At 38.7% G+C, this 22,438-nt stretch overlaps 1 protein-coding gene and 1 long non-coding RNA gene across 3 annotated transcripts; one reads left to right on the forward strand and one right to left on the reverse strand.

The window, feature by feature from the left end:
- The first annotated feature begins 6,037 nt into the window (after nt 1-6,037).
- On the forward strand, nt 6,038-11,921 carry LOC105235550 (dynactin-associated protein-like). 2 transcript variants are annotated; one of them, XM_019794607.2, is made up of 4 exons: nt 6,038-6,371; nt 8,930-9,010; nt 9,860-9,898; nt 10,005-11,921. In XM_019794607.2, exons 1-4 carry the CDS (start codon nt 6,318-6,320, stop codon nt 10,404-10,406), a joined length of 576 nt encoding a protein of 191 aa, XP_019650166.1. In that variant the 5' UTR covers nt 6,038-6,317; the 3' UTR covers nt 10,407-11,921. The 2 variants fall into 2 exon arrangements, with proteins under 2 accessions (XP_019650166.1, XP_011217303.1); XM_011219001.3 differs by having other exon boundaries at nt 9,860-11,918.
- Nucleotides 11,922-12,830: 909 nt separating this feature from the next.
- LOC109488914 lies at nt 12,831-22,348 on the reverse strand. Its single transcript, XR_002141794.2, has 3 exons — nt 22,117-22,348; nt 15,807-15,912; nt 12,831-13,061 (listed from the first exon to the last, which is right to left on the reverse strand). It is a non-coding gene; the product is annotated as an uncharacterized LOC109488914 (long non-coding RNA).
- Between the last annotated feature and the right edge of the window lie 90 nt (nt 22,349-22,438).

The following is a 22,438-nucleotide window of genomic DNA, read 5'->3' on the forward strand; positions in this document are numbered from 1 at the left end:
TTGTGACTTTCTGTTCTGTATCACTCTTGGGGGCTTTTTACCTTTATAGAACCCCCCCTTTAATATCTCCTGTAGGGCTGATTTCATGGTTACAAAATGACTGGCAATTGTGGAACGTCTTTATTTCTCCATCAATTCTGAATGACAGCCTTGCTGGATAAAGGATCCTTGGCTGCATGTTTTTCTCTGAAAGAGCTTTAAAAATGCCCCCCCAAGCCTTTCTCTCATTCCAGGTCTCTGTAGACAGGTCTGACGTAATCCTGATACCTTTGCCTTGGTACGTGAGAAATTTCTTTGCCCTGGCCGCTTTCAATACTGTATCCTTGGATCTAATATTTGCGAATTGCACTATGACATGCCGTGGCGTAGGTTTGTCCTGGTTGAGCTTGGATGGGGTCCTCTCTGCCTCTTGGACACGAATGCTTGTTTCCCTTGCTAGATTAGGGAAGTTTTCAGCTACAATTTGTTCAAATATCTCTTCTAGACCTCTGTTTTTCTCCACCCCTTCAGGGATGCCGATGATTCTGACATTGGATCGTTTCATAGAGTCAGTAATCTCCCGTAATCTACATGCGTGGGCATGGATTTTTTTAAGACCAGCTTCTATTTTCGTTTTTTCTTCTACTAACCCATCCTCCAATTCGCTAACGCGTTCCTCTGCCTCGGTGACCCTGGCCGTCAGAGCCTCTAGTTTTGACTGCATTTGGCTCATAGAATTTTTAATTTTTGTCAGATTCGCTCTCATTTCTGCCCTTAGGGATTCTATATTCTCAGTAACATTTTCGTTAATACTTTTTTCAAGTCTACTCATCATTTTGACCATTGTTACTCTGAATTCCATTTCTGATAATTTGGTTACATCCATATCTATTATTTCTGTGGCAGAGGCCACAGACTCATTATCTTTTCTTTGCTGGGGGGGGGGGACTTCTCCTTCTCGTCATTTTGATGAGGAAAGATTGCGGGGTTGTCCTGAGCCCAAATTATTGACTGGGACCCAGGCCGTGTGCCCTTGTTTTATAGAGATCTTAGGGATGTGGGCTTCTTCTTTAAAGAGTTTATTTATTTATTTGAGAGAGAGAGAGACAGTCAGCAAGAAAGGGAACCCAAGCAGAGGAGTGGGAGAGGAAGAAGCAGGNGGCTCCCAGTGGAGAAGCCCGATGAGCGACTCCTTTCCGGAACGCTGTGATCACGCCCTAATCCGAAGACAGGCACTTAATGACTTTGCCACTCAGGTGCCCTAGGATGTGGGCTTCATGATTTTTCAGACTGCCTTCTGGGGGAGGGGCCTGCTGCACCAGTACTCAGGAAACCCTGTTTGGGTAGAGTCTCCGTGTCCCCTGCGAGGGGGGATGGGGTTAGGCACACTGTGAGCCGGTATTTCCAGGCTTTTGCTCTCTGGCGGCTTTTCCTGGCGGTCTGCTGTGCCTCTTCTGAGAGTCATAGCAGCAGCGGCCGAAATTCAGCCTCTGTCACAGAACAGAGGGATCGCGGCCCGTTCTCCACTGATGGCCATTTTAACTCTGTTTCTATTGGTGCTGCTCAACCCTGCACCACCCTGGGCTGTGTGCCCCACTCCCGGCGTCCCAGCCCTCACTTCCAGGGCCGGCGCGTCTCTGTCCTTTGTTTTTCTAATGCCGCCAGCCGCCAGCCACCAGCCGCCAGCCACCCCACGCGCGCTCCCGGAGCTCCTGGTCTCAGTCTGGATCCAGTGAGCCCTCCGGAGTTCTGGAGTTCAGTGAGAAGTCTGGTAGCGTGCGCCCCCGGCTCACAGTCTCAGTCTGCTGTCTCAAGGGTGCGGGTCCGCAGTCCACCCGCTCCACTGTGCAGGTGGCTACCGCTTCCCGGTGCCCCGACATGGTGGCTCCCTCCCCCTTCCGTTTATCTTCTGATATCTGTGCGCAGTTTCACAGCTCCCCACTTCGTACCTCAATACTCAGCGCTGGAGATGTTCATTTGTAGAGATCCAGATGTATCTTCCTGCGTCTCAGGCTGATTCCGTGGATGTTCCTGCTGGTCTGGTACCTATCCAGCTCAACTCAGGGGACCGGCTGAAGAAGGGGTCCCCTACTCCTCCACCATCTTAACTCCCCCATCTCTAATTTTCTGAATTATCTTCAAAACGTATATTTATATTTATATTACTTTATATATTTATTTTGTGCTTTATATTATAAATATATTTATATTTAAATTATATTTATATATATTTATATTACTTTTATATTTATATTATTTTTCTTTATATTATTTTATTTATTTATAAATATTTATATTACTTTTCTAATTGGAAAAACATATATGAAGTCAGATGTTTCATAAACTAATGGAAAAAAAGAGAAGCAAGATAGTAGATTGAGGGCAGTGAGTAATGGAGACTAAAGTTAATGGATTTATAATGGAAGGATGAATCTAGTCTGTGTGGATGCTTGTTTTGTTTTTTTTTTAAATGGTCATAGAACATTGTTTTAAAAGTGAAGTGCAAAAGAAATCCAAAAAATCATAAGTGAATGCAATTCATGTATGTTACTTCATATCTTACTTACATCAGACTATTCAACTACTAAGTGATTTGTTTATTCGATTTCCGTTTGAAGAATCAATTTTCTGGTTCTACATGGGTTTTTGACAGATTCGGGGTTGAATTTCTGCTCTGCCGCAGCTATTGGTTTTGCAACTTGAAGGATGTTTCTTAAACTCCTTGAGTGGTTGGCTTCCTCATCTGTAATCTAGACATAATACTCTTTCACAGGGCATTTTTGAAGGTTAAAGTACTTTATGTACCTATCATAGTCCTGGACACATAAGTGTTTGCTTTTATTAGATTAGAGAAAAATGTTTTCACAAAGAAGTGTTGAATTTTGTATATTTTAGTATATAAACACTGATCCATATATTTTGTATATATATTTATATATAATAAATAGTTTATATATGTTTATATGTAATTGTTAACATTTTAGTATATATGTATATGTATATACATATACATAGTATATATATATTTTAGTATATACATATATGTATCTTAAAACTTCTTTTATGAGGTGCCTGGGTGGCTCAGCTGGTTTAGCATCTGCCTTCTGCTCAGGTCATGATCTCCAGGTCCTGAGATTGAGCCCTGTGTCAGGCTCCTTGCTCAGTGGGGAGTCTGCTTCTCCCCTCCCCTCTCTGCCCCTCCCCCTGTTTTGCGCCCTCTCAAATAAATAAGTAAAATCTTAAGAAAAAAAACAAAACCCTTCATTTATTTTAGGGTGTTTTAACTTCTATTATTTTGGTCTACTAATTTTTTTTTCCTACTGTACTGAGCTTCTAGGTAACTTTCTCAAAATTCTACATTTTCCTGTTGGGGATTCCATAGCCATGGGAGAGAATCAGAAATTGATCTTCCTTTCTTTTGGTTTCTCTCTGATCTTCAGAGCCAAGAAGAAGCACAAATGCCAATTAGCACTGACATATGAATCAACTTTTCATATTTACAACGGAACCCAGAAACAATCTCTTCGGTTCTTCTAAGGATATTGCCTCTCCTTTTTCCTTCGTGGATAAAGCAAAGGAAACCCAAGAAGTGTCGCAGAAACCCAGATGCAGGTTGGCTGCTGTGGTCTGTGCTTCGTGACCTTGGCTGATTAAGCAGCTTTCTGTTGCTGGGAAGGGCGGATAGCCCTAGGCTCTCGCTCCTTTCTCTGGGGAGTACTATTTCAATCTTTGGTGGTCAAGGTGGAGATCACCCTTAAAGGATAGGAAAAAATGGCTTGCGTCATGAATGCTTAGACCAGAGCATAAAACTGGAGCTTTAGGTTCAAGCCTGAGGATCGATAATAACTAATATACTTGCAGAACCAGCAAACAAACGAAGCAGACGCGGCGCATGATTTCAGGGGTGCACGATGATTAACACGAAGAACGGGGTGCCCCAGGGGCGACCTTGTTCCCTGCTGAGAGGCACCAAAGTTCGGTGGCCTGAGCACCTCTCCTGAAGTGAGGCACTAAACCCCAGGGCCAGAAGTTGTTCAGGCTGGTGTTGAAAGAGGGCACCATCATTACGCAAACCTCAACCTTAATTACCTTAAAGCAACTGGATTTTTTTTTTTTTTAATCAGGCCACAGGTACAGCAACTAGTTTATTTTACGGTTTACTTCTGACTGTGCCATCAAGCCTTGAAATGGGAGATTTCAGTGCATCAAGCCTAGCCAAAATGCCAATGGCGTTTCCATGTTACTTGTCAGAGAACAGCTTTGAATACAGAGGAAAGAGAGGGTATGGAAAAAATCAAAATAATGTATGATATGAATTTTATTAGAGCCCGCCAATATATCTCAGTAAACACTTACTTTTAACTTACATCATACCTAGAGAAATGGTCATGTGTGGTGGATATTTATAAGCCGAACACCTGTGTTATCACACCCAGGTCAAAAAAGGACACTTCCAGCTCCTCTGGAGTCCCTCCACATTGTATCCAGTCCCAATTCTGCTTTTCTCCTTTCCCTGAGAGGTAACCACTATTATGAGTTTTATGTTAATCATTTCTTTGCTATTTGAAAAATGGATCTATCACCTATGAATGTATCCCTAAACAAGACAATTTAATGTCTCTGTTATTTTTCCCACTACATTATATTTGTCAGAATCATAGGTTTGCTGTATTTAGTAATAGTTTATTCATTTTCATTGGTGAAAGTATTTATTGTACAAATATATCACAACTTACCTATTCTGCTGTTGATGTGACTTTGGGACATTTTCAAAAAATTGATAAATAATGCTACTATAAACATTTGTGTGTGTGTGTGTGTGTGTGTTTCCTCTGGGAACATACTGGGGGTAGAATTGTTAGATCATGTAGTATATGAATATCTTCAAATTTATTAGATAATATCAAATGCTTTTCAAGTTGTCTTACCAATTTATGCTGCTGCCAGGCCTATACTTATTTAGGACTTCATTAATGATTTACTCATTTAAATTTCATAATTTTTTTTCTATTTAAAAGTAGTACACCTCTATTAGTAGATTTATTTCTAGATACTTGAAAATGTTCTTTAAATATCTCTTTAAGTTTTTAGTTTTCTGAATATGTGTTGTCAACATACAAAATTCTGAAACAGTTACTTATACAAAACAAATGCAAAATAAATTTAATTATTAGTCATTTAACATTTGCTTAATGAGAAGTCCAGAGGTTTGGAATTAGTTACATACATTTTTTTCCCCATGAATCTACTTATCACACAATAAGAAGACATGTCTGCTTTTGAATTAGGATGTGTGTAAATTTATTAATATTTTGGAAATTCATGTCATTAGCCTCCCTGCTGGGAGTTGTGGGCTTACAGGAAATGTGCAACTAAAAAGGATCTTTAAAGTCATTTTTTCTCCATTCCATGCTGCAGACCACATTGTGAAAGGCCCAGGGAGCATTAATTCTCAGAACGATGTAAAACACCTCTTCAATTGTGCATGCTGTAACATGTGAACTTTTCCTTGGGAGAAACGAAAAAGTACCAAAGACATTGTCTCTTTTCTAGTTCTTGCTCATCAAAAAGATTGGGATTCATGAGAAGTGGTGACATTGTTCCATAGCCTAAAGCAACACTAATTTACATAGAAGCAGATCAGGTTTACCTTGGCTAATCCTTGAGTCATATAGTCAAGAGCTAATTAAGTATACTTATTTCCTATTTTTGTCTTTATTTTTGGCTAAAACCATTTTAGTAAGTTTTTATTTCCCTTGTCCATCTCAGTATTGCCACTGACTTCAACAGCGCCATAGATTTTATTCACCATTCACCTACATCTATCATGACCCTGTTTTCTCAACATTATTCTATTTCTGGAAAGTTTTGAAATTAGTCATTACCATAATCCCTCTGCCTAGCTACAGAATATTCTGCAATGTTCGTAATCAAGGAGTGGCTTTGTGGGTTTTTTTAAGAAACAAAAACTAAATTCCTAACCTGTGAGAAATCAAGTTTTTGTGATTTAAATGAATTATGTGAGATAAGGAGGGCAAGGGTTTGTATCTGCTCAGAATCCTGGAGTCATTCTTACAGCTGAGATAACTTTCTGCATCTTGTTTTTTTGAAGGGAGCAAATATTTCTGTTTGTTTTTCCCCAGCAAGCACAGATCGTGTATCTTGGGTTTGAATTCGGAAATTTTTTTGGGGGGGAAATAGATGACTATTGGTTTGCATAACCCAGATTGAATAAATACAGTTATTAATTTAACGTAAATCCAGGATTTTCCAACTTCTCATCCACAGAGCGAGTATAGACATCTCTGGAGTTGCATTTGAGATACCACACCCTCAGAATGCGTGGAGAACAGCATCAAGCTGTGGATATTGAGCAAAGTGCAGTAGAGCTGGTGAGTACCAATGCCTTTTAGTGGCTTTCCTGTCTCAGTCTTGTTCAACATTTAACATTGCTGCTTCAAGAAAGTTAGGTTGCATTTTTCTGATTTTGCTATTACAGGATGAATGGAATCTGAGATGTTATTACCAGTAATCACAAGCGTTGAGGGGGGTTATTTAATACACCAGATACTGCTTTTCATATCATTTGAGAATTGTGCATTAGACTTTTTGTCTAAATTTTGATATTTTGCCTGAATTTTGACATTTATATCTAAGATACCTGTAGGCAAAATTTTTAGTAAATTATTTGAAATGTTTATAGCACACATTAATATTATTTATCATTATTTATTTATGTTTATTTTCTATTTATATTATTATTTATTATTATATATTTTGATTCAATGAAAATACTTTTCTCATTGACCTATTTGTATATATTTAAAATAGTAATTTATGGAAAATATCACATGGGGAGACATGTTGAAAATGTGCTAATCTCGTATATACTCTAATTTAAAAATTGTATTTCTTGAACATATATGGGTCTCATTCCTCATTCAAACAAATCTCTTCATTTTACACATGAGGGAATTGAAATATTAAGAGTCCACTTAGCTAGTGGCAGAGTCAGAAATAGAACTCAGATTTCTCATATAATCTCATTTTTTGTTGAAGATTTTATTTATTTATTTCAGGGAGTGAGCAAGTGTGAAAGAGAAAGAGAGAGAGAGAGAGAGATCACGAGCAGGAGAGGGAGAAGCAGACCCCCCACTAAGCAGGGAGCAGGATGTGGGGCTCAATCCCAGGATTCTGGGATCATGATCTGAGCTAAAGGCAAAAGCTTAACGGACTGAGCCACTCAGGCACCCCTATAATCTCATTATAAGAAACTACTTTTCAGAAACCTTTACTACTATGTTCATAATAGGGTAAAATAAATTTTAAATCAACCTGAGGTTGTAGAACCAAGAGACGAATCAGAAGAAATAAATAGGAAGATAGGATTTGATAAAAGAATTGTTTTGCCACTTGAAGGTTAGATTTATGATCAGTTTTGGGATTGAACAACTAGACCATCATAAACTTAATTTATAGGATGACTCATATTTCAGGGAAGTTACAAAATGTCATTGGTTTAATATCATATATACATCATTTTATTTCCTTCTCCTTTTCATTATAAATTAGAGTTGTGTTATTTCCCCACATGCCAAAATCTATGCAATTTATTCCATTAAGTCAAATGATTAGATAATGTAGCTAAAAAACCCAAGCAAACAAACAAAAAACCCCAAAAAACCGAACAAACAAAAAACCCAAAAAACAAAAAACCCAAATAGTGAAACTGACTTCTGAAACAATGAAAAGGAATGTTTGGACTCCCCCCCCACCTTTTTTTTTTTTTGGTAATCTGAAAGTCTATAACTTCTTAGATCCCCAAAACAACAGGTAGAATTTTTTTTTTTTTTTTTACAATTACCGGGAGTTTATTTGTTCATTTTAGAGCATTGGAAAATATAGACAATAACAAAGAAAAAAAAATCACTCATGATCCCTCCCAGAAAAAAATCACTGGTAATATTTTGCTTCCTGTCCCCTCTCCCATCCAATCTAATTTTATTCTAGTAATTGCTTTATTTTGCCAAGTGAAATTTCTTGTCAATTTACCTAAGTTTTTCCTCCAAAAATCCCATAAAGATATTAATTAAAATTCAGAGAATTAAGAGCTTATCCTGCTGAAGTTTTTCATAAGAGGACATCTATCCAAGTTGTCTTTTTGTTCCTCAGTAAGGTTTTGTGGGTTTCTTTATGTAAGTCCTATAGCATTTGATATGCTTAGCTATTTTATTTTGCTTTATTACTATGAATAGCATTTGCTGATACATGCACACACACGCACACACAAGTGCTGTTACGTATATTTTTCATAATATTATAATCAGCCAATTTAATGAGTTCTTATTCCTTTTGAGAGATTGTATGGTTGATTCTTTGGGGTCCTGTTTGTAAACAGTCGTATGATGTAGAAAAAAATGTTAACTTTATCTTCACATTTCCATTGTTCGCACATCCTGATGAGAACTTCTAGAAAAACACTACCTAATATTGGTGTGAGGGGATGTTCTTCACTTCTGACTTTAAAGGAATGTGCCTGATGTTTTACTGTTAAATAGGATGTTAGTCATTGTTTTGAGGTAAACATTCCTTGTCAAGCTTGGGAATTACTATTTTATTTGTAGTTCTTTGAGATTTGTATTGCTTGTCTGCTTTTGTCAAGACTGAATGCTGAAATTTGATAAAATGGTCCTTGGGCATCTATTGAATCAATCATTTTATTTTTCTTCATGGATCTTTTGATGTGAATAATGTATTTGTACAATTCATATCATTATACCATTTATTAGAGTTTCAGATTCTCCTAGAACTTGGTTGGTTCATCATTTCATATATGTTGGATTCACATCATTTATATGTGCTTCATTTGTTTATGTTTCCAGTTAAAACTCTCTTCACCTTTAACAATAGGACTTATTTATTTATTTATTTAAAAATTCTTTCTCTGCAGTTGCCCAGAAATCCATACTGTTCGAATGAAGGAACCCACTGTGGTTGTAGATTGCCCACTGTGACCCTCCAGCCGCCGTGGGTAAGATTTGGGGTCTGGGGGGAGGTGGGGAGTCTTTACCAGTCGGGTGGAACACTGGTGAAATGGGATAAGCAGGCCCTGCCTGCTTGTGTCTGTGCAGGTGTCTCATGTCCTTTAACCCTTCACTGACCCCATGTCCTTTGGCTACTCTGCCCTTCTCCTATGCTGCCAGTCCACAAGTTCCTGGTGACACCTGGGACCCATGGCCCCCAACAGTTTTTCAGAGCTTCATTCTATTCCTTGAAGACCCTACCTCATACCAGAGCTAATACGTTTTGTATTTTGAGGTCTTTCCGAGCTCAATGAAAGTCCTCTTATGTATGTTTAAGAGAGGAAAATGTATTTAAAAAATATTTTTCTAATTATAAATTTCAATATATAATATGAAAATAGGAGATAACAATGAACAAAAGAACACCTGCAATTTTCCATCACTCAGAGATAACCAATCTAAATGTTTTGATATGCGTTTTCATAATTTTCCTAGTCTTGAGGATTAACTAGATAATTTAATTTATATTGCGATGTTAGTAGCTGATAATAACTTAACAGTAATATATTCCAGAGGCAATCTGTTTGCATTTGAAATGATGCCTTATTGCTTCAGTACAAAGGGGTAACTCAGAGGGAACATTTTGTCCTCATGGATTGTGGACAAGGTGTGTGTGTGTGTGTGTGTGTATGTGTGTGTGAGAGAGAGAGAGAAAGAAAGAGATAGCTCATATACTGTACTTTAAATTATAGCATTTGGAGTAATGAAAAATGATAACTTTATTCTAATTGAAATCAGTTACCAAAGTCACTACTGTGTCATTGGCTGAAATATTCACCTTTCGTAATTCATTGCAGGTTACAGCAAAACCGTGGTCCCTCTGGAAAACATTTCTGGTGTGTCTTTTGGCCTGTCTAATTGCCACAACGCTTGTTGCTCTGGTCTTATATTTTGTCCACTTTGGCAAGGCCACCAACAGTACCACTATCATCATTCACGCAGATGGAAAGTCGAATCACGTCACCTGCAACCCTGGTTCTACCCCATCTCCTGCCTCATCAGCCCCACCTGGATCTCCTACCTCTGTGCTCAACCAAAGCTCCGCTGCCCTCAACCAAAGCTCCTCTGCCAACGTGTCTCCATCCTCCGTGGAGACAACTAAAACAACAACATTGGAGCATGAAGTTATCATCGAAGATAAAAAATGACAGTTTTGAGCCCTTAGCTCTCCTCCAGCCAGATCAACACCTTCACCCTGGAGAAGGCGTGTCCAGGTGTCTTCTCCTCCCTGCCAAGAGGTTGCAAAGCATTTGGCTTCATGAGAGCTTGCCCTTCTTGCCCCAGTCATTTGCTGTATTCCCATATGGTAATGACTCAGTCTTGGGCCCTCCAATATTCAAATGATTGGGAAAAAAATTTTTTTTTCAACTGAGCTTGATTGATTCATTCAGGCTGGGGCCCAGAGCTTCCTTTTCATCCCTCCTATACAACCAACTTCATTCTTCATAAACGGGGGTTTCAGCTGAGGAAGAGGCTGCCAGGTGGATCCCGCTGTACTTCACCCCCTGCCTGTTGGTTCTTAAGCCAGTATTTACCATCTAATTATTGCTTCTTTTACAATCTCATATACTTCACTATTTTCAGCATTTGTATTCCAGTAGGGAGAAGGAAATGTTCAGTTAAAGTAGTTAATGAGCAAGAGTTTTTAAATACTGTTGGTTATTATAGACACATTTCTCTTATTGGGAAATTCAGAAAAGAGATTAGTAAGGTTAGAAATAATCGAGGAAGATTTTGGAGAAAAACTAAGGGTTGAAAAAGGGTGAAAAGTTAGACTTGGGGAGAGGTAATTAAAATAGAAAATGAGAGGGTGAAGGGGGTTTAATAGATTTAAAATCAAAAGCACACTTAGAAGCACTTGAAATGTAACAAATGATGTATTTTATATATCTGCATTTTTTCACTGATATTGTCAACATTATTTTCTACATTTAATATTTTGCTTAATATCCAAAATACCATAAAAACTACCACTTATAAAATTTGAACTCTAAAATTGTTTTGTATTTTGTACTATAATTTTGAGGGCACATTGTTTGTAATTTGCTATGAAACACAAGACTTGTTTAATATTTATATTGAGTGTTTAATATTCACTAAAAGCATACATACTTAGAGTTAAATGAACCTTGCCCATTCCATCCCCAACCTCCAAACTCTACAAAAATGGAAGACTATCTCAGACAAGGAGGCTTCCTACCCAATGACTCAGCCCTATGAGTGGACACTAAAGCCTTGGTATCCAGCCTCCAATTTTGGATTGTCTTTTGCACACCATTAGAGGTTCTGGAAGCTTGTTTTGTTTTGTTTTTTGTTTTCCTAAAACAAAAGGCTTTGTGTTCTATATAATTCCAGGTTGATTTGCTGCAGTCAATAATAGGCCATGTAAATTAGAATAGACTTTGAGACTTTACTGAATTCTTAGACTCCACAAAAGAAAGATCAGAAATATGGCCATTCCTTACAAAATTGTTATATATGGGCAGCTAGCATTATTTCTCAGACACCAAGAGATATACCAATTTAAGTCTTTAAAGAATAATTTTTATACCACAAATATCATTTGATAATACAACTTAAGAAAGATGAAAGTTGTTACATACATTTTAGAAAAGAAATGTCATGAAGTTCTAGATAAGATTAATAAACACAAGGGAGTAAATATGCATGCATTTTCCCTTGTATGATCTTTAACCAATTCGTTTCTATTGTAGTTTTTATTTAAATGCTTGTGAAGAAGAAAGACTAAATACACTAGGTTCAAATGTACTTCTTAATATAATTTAAACTTTGCTTTGTGGTATAAAAGTAAAAAAAGCTTTTTTAGGGGCGCCTGGGTGGCACAGCGGTTAAGCGTGTGCCTTCGGCTCAGGGCGTGATCCCGGCGTTATGGGATCGAGCCCCACATCAGGCTCTTCTGCTATGAGCCTGCTTCTTCCTCTCCCACTCCCCCTGCTTGTGTTCCCTCTCTCGCTGGCTGTCTCTATCCCTGTCGAATAAATAAAATAAAAATCTTTAAAAAAAAAAACTTTTTTAAAAAGACCAAAAACAAACTTACTGCTAATTAAAATTAAAAGAGAAAAAGTTCTGTATTCTAGAAGCCATGCTAAGTAACTAGATGTAATAAGAGCTGTTGTTTACTTCCTTTACTTTTATAGATACTCAGAGTGTGGTTTGGTAAGACGGGAATGTAGTATGGTAATACTGCTTTATGTTTAGGGAGGATCTTAGCAGTGAATTTCCTACATTAAATATTGGGTTGGAGGATATTGTAATTGAGTTATCTGAGATCATTGGGTTTCTGTGCTTTGTAAAATAGAGATGTAAATGAGCTCTTGGATTCACTGTTTTGTTTTAGACTTTTATGGCTTAATAAAATATTAAAATAGTAAACAGAGTTTTGGAAAATATCTTCGCAAGTTAAAATACGTCACTTGAACAAAAATTTTACAAAGTACTGTGAAAATACTAAGTGAAGTGTGCATAGTCGATAATAAGTAATCACCCACTTTTAATGATTTATTCAGCAAATACTAAAACCATACATAAGCACTAATATTTATTGTTTCAAAAATTTATTCTCCGTACTTGATTGATAGTAATATATTTTAGTCAGGAAGTTTCTCTATTTAAAACATCTGCTACATAGCCATTTGCGAGTCTATCATTTATTCTTAAACGCAAAGTAACTTTATGTAGGATTGAATGTTAAGTTTTCAAATACACTTCACCAAATAAGAGTGTAATTAATTTCTTTAGAGGCTTTATTGGAAAATGTCGTATTGGGCGTTTTGTTCCTCCTCCAGCTCATTTATCTATACTGAAAATCTGCTGTACCAGGTAGCCAAGCTCCACGACGATAGGCCGCTCACTCTGATCATGCGCAGCTTCAAGCCGAGAACGCTGACTCCATCTTTGGACCTCCGTCTTATTCACGCCAGCGCAGTGACCCCCGCACGTGTTGTTCCATGCCGGGAGGAGGTTAAGGTATACCCTGACCTGAATGTGGGAAGGCGAGGTCTGATCCTGAGCACACAGAAGGCTCCACTTTAGATAACTAACTAGTCGATATCCTCTGGTGCATACAGATGGTGCCACTTCAGGTAACTACCCTGTGGCTGCACCACCATACCCCTTGCTCTATAAAAGCTGGGGATTAAGGTCCGGACTGGGTGGGGAATATCTCTGCGTCTGCTGTGGATCATTCTCTGTGGGATCCCCGCTGTCAGTAAGTTACCCTGACTAAAACCCTGTGTAAACGGTATAGAGACGCTTGCTTCGTTTTTCAGTCTCTAAGTGCCTTCTCTTTGCTTTACTGACTCTCCTCCACCTTCTAACAATTGGCGAGTCAGCCAGGAGACTGAAAACAAAACAAGCATGGGCGAAGGGGAAAGCCCTTTATTTGTGGGAGAAATCCCAGCTTGGCCAGCAACCTCCATGTGGAGGGACTTGTCAAGTTCTTGGAGCGTTTCAGACCAGTGCATGAATACAGAGATGCCCCCCCCCCGCCCAGCCAAAAAAAAAAAAAAAAAGCCCACGGGATTGTTAGATAGCGCATCCGAAACAGCAGGGAAAGGAAATGGAGAAGGAAACTGACCAAGCTATTGTGGTGGTAGCTTGGCTGTTGATCTGTGCGTATGAGCCACCACGGAAATGTAGTTACTAGTAAGGAGAATTGGAAAAAACCAGGGAAGGTTGTCTTTAGAAGCATGGCTTTAGAAAAGGATATAGGAGCCCATGTGTTTCTAACGTGGACATTATGTCCAAAAGAATACAACAGCGAGAGGAACGGTTGGGAATTATGGTGTGTAAGATGGCAAAGATGTGTGGGCACAGACTTTCACACACTGAAATAAGTGTTCTAGCTCAAGAGAATTGAGACCCAAAGCACACGATCCCTGGGATAATGACTCATAGGATAACATTATCATAGAGGAGGAAAATGATGTATGGGGTGTACCCTTTGATTCAAAGACCCAGGCCACTTGTGAGCCTGGAGATAATGGAGACGTTCCCACTAGTGAGAAAACGACTATGAGGGAATATTCCGCTCCTGAGTTAGTGGGGCTAGCCAGCAGCTTTAAGCAAAAGGGCAAGAGGGTAGCTGCTTGGGTGTTACAACTGTGGGCTCCTAGGGAAATGATATTATGTTAAATGGATTTGAGATGTCAAAAATGGCCTCGGTCACTGCTCAACCTGCCTTGTGACAAGGATTAGATGCTGCAGGCATGGGTGAGAATCGAGGTGCTTAGCGAATTTGATTGATTGGATAACTGCTACCATTAATCTCACCTGGCCTAATGAATGGGATGTTCCCCCACCTGTTACACTGGACCTTTGTGGGAGAACTACAAGAAATGCTGTGTGAACTGGGAGTAAAACATGCCCTTTATGCCCAGCATTTTGGAGGCCCAGGTGAAGAATTATTTTCCTCTGTAGGAAAGACCGTATCTTACGGTCAGCCTGGGGTATGGGAAGGGATTTTAGAATCTGTCCTTGCCCCTATGGATAATCGGCCCATTGCTACAGTAGCTGCCATGTGGCTGACTTATGTGAAATTGAAAGAATCCATCATGAGGGAAACAGAAAGGTTAAAAAATAGGGAGAAACAAAGGATCCTGCCAACAATAAAATGGCAGAAAGGGGGCCCATCAAAGTCTCTCGTCAACAATTATGGCAAGATCTAGTATTATTGGGACCCAGAGAGAATATAGACAACGCAACTTGGTCTTGCTAAACCTATGGAAAGCCCTACATCTGGCAAAGCAGTTCACTCGCCTGAAGGAAGGCTCAGAAAAGCCAGGTGCATTGCCAAGTGCCTCTTCACTAATGGAGGAATTTCCGGGATGTTTACCCCTTACCCCAAGAGACTAGGGGTTAGGCCAACGTTGCCCTCTAGTGTGTGTGTGGGGGGGACCCATGTTGAATTGACCATTTATTGGTCTCCCATGGGCAAGCAGACTGTACTGGCTCTGATAGATGCTGGAGTTGGATACACACTTATCTATGGAAAACCCTCAAAATTTTGGGGAGAAAATGAAGCTGTTAATAGTTATGGGGGAGAGGTTATCAAGGTCAGACAAATTAGTCTTTACCTACAGATGGGCAGGTTTCCTCCCTGCTGTTTTCTAGTGCATATTTCCCTCATTCCTGAGTATATTTTGGGTGGAGAGGTTTATAGGATCTGGATCTAACTACAAGGACAGATGAATTCAGGTTGTATACCTGAACAGTGAAAGCCATCATCATGAATCATGCAAAATGGGAACCTATATAGCTATCATTCCCTGGAAAGTAATTAACATAAAACAATACAAGATACTTGAACTGCATAATGAGATTACTGCCACCATTAGAGAGTTAGAACAGGTTGGGGTAGGTCTGCTCAAAGCCCATTCAACAGTCTGGTTGGGCCTATAAAGAAATCTAATGGGACCTGGCGTGCTATGGTGACTGATACAGCCTTTTTGTTAGAAAAAAATCACAACATCTATTAAGATACTTCATATGTACTGGACCTATCTAATGTCCTTTATAGCATTCTGTTAGAACTTGAATCCCAAAACCAATATGCTTTCATGTGGAGTGGGAGGCCATGAACCTTCCAGACATTTTCCCAAGGGTATCTCCACAGTCCCACAGTTTGTCATAGGATGGTAGCCAGAGATTTGGAAAAATGGATGTTTTTACAGCAGATGGTGCTTTATCATTATATAGATGTTATGTTAACTTGTGATGACTTACCCTCCCTGTTTCAAGCAGTCACATCATTACAACCATACTTAAAGTCAGCAGGATGGAAGGTAATTGCCCATTGATCCAAGGGCAGGGTCAATCAGTAACCAATCGCCTGGGCAAGACAAAGTACAGAAGTAATGTCAGAGGCATTACTGATAAAATACAAGCCTTCTCAATCCCTACAACGGGAAAAGAATTACAAGCTTTTGTTGGTTTATTGGGTTACTGGAGGTCTTTTAGTCCCCAGCTAGCACAGATATTAAAACCTTTATATGTCTTGGTTAAGAAGGGAAGCCAATGGGATTGAGGTGCTAACCAACAAGAGGCTTTCTTAAAGGCGAAAATGGTGGGAAAAACAAATACAGGCCCTGGGGGTATTAAAAAGTGTCTTTTCTTACCACAATGATATGAAACTAGAAATCAATAACTGGAGGAAATCTGGAAAATTTACGCGTATGGGGAAACGAAACAGCACACTTCTGAGCAAACAATGGGTCAAAGAAGAAATCAAAAAGGAAATAAAAAAAGGATCTTAAAATAGAAACACAACATACAAAAACCTACGGGATTCTGCAGACTTTCTAAGAGGGAAAATTTATAGCAATAAACTCACAGTTAGAAAACAAAGATCTCAAACAACCTAACTTTATACCTCAAGGAAATACAAAAAGAACAAACTAAGCCAAAGGTTAACAGAAGGAAGTAAATAACAAAAATCAGAGCAGAAATGTCCCCCAACAATGAAAATGAATCAACCTTTGATACATACCACATGATAAATCTCAAAGTAATTATGCTGAAAGTAGGCAATTGAAAGAGTACATACTATATGATTCCATTAATAGGAAATTCTGGAAAATTTAACTGATAGTGATAGAAAACAGACCATTCATTGCCTAAGGACAAGAATTGGAGTGGGGACATATGGGGCAAAGAAATTACAAAGGGGTATAAGGAAAACTTTGAGGGTGATGGCTATATTCATTATCTTGACTGTGGTGATGTTTTCATGGGTTAAAACTTATGAAATTGTATGATTCAAATACGTGCAATTTGTTGCATGTCAATTATACCTCAGTAAACCTACTTCAAAAAAAGAGACCAATAAAATAATAGAAAAGATGAATGAAACTTAGAGCTGGTTATTTGAAAAAAATGAAATAAAATTGACAAACCTTTTTAGAAAAAAGAGTCAAATAACATTAGAAATGGAAATGGAGACATTACAACTGAAAGCACAGATCTAGAAAGATCAGGAGAGGTTACTGTGAACAATTCTATGCCAACAAGTTGGATAACCTAGAAGAAATGCAAAACTTCCTAGAAACCTACAATCTGCCAAGACTGAGTCATGAATAAACAGAAAATCAAACAGATCAATATGAATGAGGTGAGTGAATCCGTAATCAAAAACTTTCTAATCTTTTAGAAAAGCTCAGGACCAGATAGTTTCACTGGTGAATTCTACCAAACATTTAAAGAAGAATTAATGCCAACCCTTTTTAAAGTGTTCCAAAAAATTGATGAGGAGGGAATATGCCCAACTCCTTTTAGAAGTCTAGCATTACCCTTATACCGAAGCCAGATAAAGACACTTCAAGAAAACAGAACTATAGGCCTTATATCCCTAATGAGTATAGGTGCAAAAAGTCTCAACAAAATATTAGCAAACCAAATTGAATCACATATTAAAAGAATAAAATCCCATGATCAAACTAAAAAGCTTCTGCACAGCAAAGGAAAACCATCAGCAAAATGCAACCAGTAGAATGGGAGAAAATCTTTGCAAATAATATAATCTGATAAAGGGTTAATATCCAAAATCTATAAAGAACTCACAACCTGATAGGAAAAAACAATCCAATTAAAAAAATGGGTAGAAGAATAGAATAAATGTTTTTCCCAAAGAAGATATAAAATTGGCCAGAAGCTACATGAAAGGTGCTCAAAATCCCTAACCAGGAATAGGCAGATGAAAACCACAATGAGCTATCAGCTCACACCTGTTAGAATGGCTGTCATCAAGAAGACGAGAGGACAAGTGTTGGCAAAGATGTGCAAAAAGGGAACACACGCACTGTTTGGGATGTAAATTGGTGCAGCTACTATGGAAAACAGTATGGAGGTTCCTCAAGAAATTGAAAATAGAACTATCGTGATCTAGCAATTGCACTTCTGGTTATACTTTCGAAGCAAATGAAAACAGGATCTGGAAGAGATATCTGTACTCCCATGTTCATTGCAGCATTATTCACAATAGTCAAGATATGGAAACAACATGAGTGTCAACAGATGAATGGATAAAGAAGATGTGAAAAAAAATTCAGCCAACAGAAAAAGGAAATCTTAACATTTGTGACAACATGAATGAAAGCTGAGGGCATTATGCTAAGTGAAAAAGCCAGAGAGAGCGAAATACTGTATGATATGATTTGTGTGTGGGACCTAAAAATGCTAAAATCCTAGAAACCATAGAAACATAGAAAGTTTCTTGTTCACAGACAAAATACTGAAGATAGCTGGTACAGAGTTGGAAAAAGTAATTTCATGGTCCTCAGAGACCTAGACTCCTTTATCTCATTGCTGCATGTAATCAGCACCTGGCTTCTATTTCATGGTTCAAAATGACTGCTTAAGCCCCAGTCATTGTGTCTCTATTCCAACCAGCAGAAAGGAAGAGGCATGAAAGGACTGATACTTCCAAGAATATTTCTCAGAAGTTGCATGCAACAATTATATTATATCCCATTACCAAGTTTAGTCATACAGCCGCACCTACCTGTAAGGAAGGCCGGGGAATGTCTTATTATTCCGGCTGTTTGACCAGTTAAAATTAATGGTTCTATTTATCAGGAAAACAAAGAGAATAGATACTGTGGGACAGCTCAGAGTCTCTGGCTTCACAATTCCAAAATATTTTAGAGAAAGAAGTAAGCATTTTATCCCAAATTCCTAATCCTTTTATGAGCCCCCAGTACTCTTTAAAACTCTTCCATAAACATTCTGACAGTAGCAAATTCTAACAGTGTCTAGTAATCGTGAGTCAGATGTGCCGTCGAGGGAGCTGGAGGCAGGTGCCAGCCAAACCGGCTGAGGATTCAGGTCTGCAGGAGCTTCCCCTGTCACTAGTGAGCACCAACGCCCCTCCCGGGAGGACTGGGATCATGCCTTGTGCTTTTGTGTATCCCCGTAAAACCCAGCCCTGTGCCCGGCTTAGAGAAACTACAAAGCAAGCCCTTGATGCATTAAGGCATGGGCCGCCTCCCAGAAGTGTCAAGCAAGAAGAGATTGTGGAGATTATCCAGCCCAAATGGCACTTCTGAATGTAGGACCTGAAGCTGGAATAAAGCTCAAAGCGCTGGCTCTGCACAGGCACAGGGTCAAGGACGCTAACCCCGTGACCTTGCCTGACAGCGCATTGGTGGTAAAGCTGAGTGTACATGAACTCAGATCTTGGGCTCTGCGCTATCCTACAACCTTTTGCACTTTACATCTTCTGGCTTATATTCTGACACTTCTCCTGCATGGATTGTGTTCAACTCACCTTTGATTAATAGCTACCTCATTTTAATGTATTTTATTTTCAGTTGGCAGAAAGAAAATTCTGTTCCTTTTATATTGTCTCCATTTCCAATTTTACTTTTCCTTTTCTCTGAGAAACAGGTTTTCTTTTTTAGGTCTTGAAGGGTCTAATGTTTGCCTCTCAATCTAGTATGTAGAGTGAAGTACAGACTCTAAGACCACGTAGCCAGGACTTGAAACCTAGTTCTCTCACTTTCTAGGTGAACTTTGCCAAATTACCTGACCTTTCTGTGCCCTAGTTTTCTCATCTAAGAAGTGGAAATTTAAAACCCCACTTCATATAGCTATTGTGAAGAGTGGATAGATTAATATATATAAATCACTTAGCCTGGCCCCTGGCAAATGTTCAGTAAACGTTATCTGAGGATGACGGTGAATTCTTAAGTCAAGGTTGCTCTTCCCTGGCTACCTAGCATATTTGGGGCCAAGTCTCTTCCTTTAATAATTTATAAGTATTCAGAAAGTTACAGCTAATATTGACATTCAACTATGAAAAATATCACGAGAGAGTTGAAGCTTCTCAGACGGTATTTTCATGTGGGTACCACAAAGCTGATTAAAGGTTAGGGGTTGTGGATTAAAAAGTGCGCGTGGAAAGATGCTGCAATGATTGGAGGTGAAGCTTGAGTGGGAGATGAAAGGATTGATTCACATTTCCTCCTGCAGGAGGAACAGAGTGAATGCACTATTAGCTGGCTAAGCCAGATTAGGAGAATTACACCACACACATCTTCTCAAAGTGAAAAGTAGTCTTAAACTAAATTTAGTAATTTTTTTTTATTATTGGGAACCAGGGAGGACCACTGTAGTACAGAAAATTAAGACTTAAATATTTAAAAACCGTTTCAGTGAATGAAATACGTTTTTGTATATTTTAGTTTATATGGTACTTCAGAGTCTCATGGTCTCTTTCCTCAAGGATATCTTAGTAACGTATATACATCGAAACCAATTGCTCTTGACAAATGGGCTAAATTAGTCCGGTCCTGGAGTTGACTCAGGGTAGGAAGGCAAATTCAAATACTTTGCAGGTCTCTCTTTCCTCTGGGAAAGTGTTGCTATCACACCAGAACTGCTTTCGAGAAAATGGCAGCATTTCACAGAAAACATGGCCCGTCACCATTTTCTGCCTAGAATAGCATCCGCAGGTGGAGGAACCCACACATGGAACCACTGAGACTGGATGGAGAGCGTGCTTCTGCCATTTACCCATTTGTGTACCCTTGAGAGAATCTTTTCAAGTTATTGGAAATCAGCTTCTTCATCTATGAAATGGGGATATTCAGACATATTTCTAAAATTGTTTTTAAGATAGTCTGACATCATGAGCCTGAAAGTACTTTGCAGCTATGGAAGATCATAACAATGAAGACTGGTGTTGTTATTTCTCCTTTTAGAGAAGAAGAACGACTTGCTTTTTCAATGTTAGGTGAAGGATGGTGTTATTATTCTAGAAGAATGAGACTCTGCATCACTGTGGTTAGCAATAGGGGCTTTTTGAGGAGAGAGTCTTGGGTTTTAATCCCAAGTGTAAATTGTGACCTCACGAAGGCCCTTAACTTATCCAAATCTTGGTTTCCTCATCTGTAAGTTGGAAATAATTGTTGTGTGTAATCTATAGATTTTGTAAGATTAAATAGACTAATATTCTTTGGTAGAATACAGGCGTACCTTGGAGATATTACAGATTTGGCTTCAGGCCACAACAGTAAAGTGGATACTGCAATTAAATGAGTTAAATTAATTTCTTGGATTTCCAGTACAAATAAAAGTAATGGAACCTGTGCCATCGCTATGGTGTCAATCCCAAACTTTCAGAAGTTACCCAACACAGGTACTATAATGACCACAATCTGTCGGTGATACCAACAAAAATAAAATCTAAATCACTGATAAAGTTTCTCCTTTGCAACTCTTCCTAGTTAAAAAGGAAGGTGGTAGGAAGTCTGATGAAAGAAAGCTTTTTTGAGAAGACAATATGGAGGGATAGGCTGTTTTTATGAATCTTGTGGTTGTGTCGTTTTAAACAGATGATGGGAAACATTTCCCGAGTGTTCACCGTGAGCACAACACTGAACTGAAATTTGAAATGAATGTCACTAAACAAATAGTTTTTAGCTTGGCTTGGAAGTTTTAAGAGTAGTGCTGGAACCATCTGTGTGCTATGAACAGCTTCTCTCTTTGGATGAGATACGATCATCCAAAGAAAGAAGATGGAAACTATTGATCAATTTTGGGGACAGAATGTTGGGAAAATGTAAAACATCGTCAGAACTAAGTTGACAGTTGAAAGCTTTGAAGATCGTATTAAAGTGAAATGCCCTCTTCAGATGCACCGGCTTCCTGTCTCTGTGAACACCTGTCACACTGCTCCAGTCACTTCAGAGCTAGTAATTCATCCAAAATCCAGGAGTCTCTCCCAAAGAGTCTTTGGTTTAGTAATAACATCTGTTTGTGAAAAAGCACCTGAAGAAAAAATAATCCTGCTGAGCAGCACAGGTAACCAAATCACAGAATTGTAAAGAGTGCCAGAGCCTTCCTAAACATAGAAACCAATGCTAACCAAAGTGGCCGGCAGAAATTCCAAATTTGGTAATGAAATGTGGTTGCTAAACATTCATCAAGGGTGTCACTAAAAAGATTTGGCCAAGTTGCTATAAATTTGTTTAGATTTTCTGAGAAATAAGAAACCTTTAACAACAAAACCAAAAGCTAGAGAATTTGGAGTACTTACTGGCTTTTCCTGGACTTGACTTTCTTCCCTGTTGAGAGTGAGCTCTAGTTAGGAGGAGGCTGCAACTTCATTTTTTTCCTTTCTTCTTTTTCTCCCCAGCTTTATATTATCCATGATCATTGGCTTCTTCTCAAAGTATAATTTGTTTCTTAAAGACTGTTACCACAATAGAACTTTACACAGCCTGTTGGCAAAAAAAGAACATGCATATCTGCGTCTGAAAAAATCTCAATTTGCACTCTCTGATTTTGGTCTGGGCATGAGGTCATGGTCATTCTTTTCTTTCCCCACTCTGAATAGAACTGACAAAAAAAGTTAAGTG

The sequence above is a fragment of the Ailuropoda melanoleuca genome, chromosome 14 (genome assembly GCF_002007445.2).
Source record: "Ailuropoda melanoleuca isolate Jingjing chromosome 14, ASM200744v2, whole genome shotgun sequence".
Classification (NCBI taxonomy): Eukaryota; Metazoa; Chordata; class Mammalia; order Carnivora; family Ursidae; genus Ailuropoda; species Ailuropoda melanoleuca.

Excerpts from the sequence above, each read along its gene's own strand:
- LOC105235550 (XM_019794607.2), top strand. The coding sequence starts at position 6,318 with ATGCGTGGAGAACAGCATCAAGCTGTGGATATTGAGCAAAGTGCAGTA. Across the intron at positions 6,372-8,929 it reads AGCAAAGTGCAGTAGAGCTG|TTGCCCAGAAATCCATACTG; the intron begins GTGAGTACCAAT and ends CTTTCTCTGCAG. Across the intron at positions 9,899-10,004 it reads CCCTCTGGAAAACATTTCTG|ATGGAAAGTCGAATCACGTC; the intron begins GTGTGTCTTTTG and ends TCATTCACGCAG.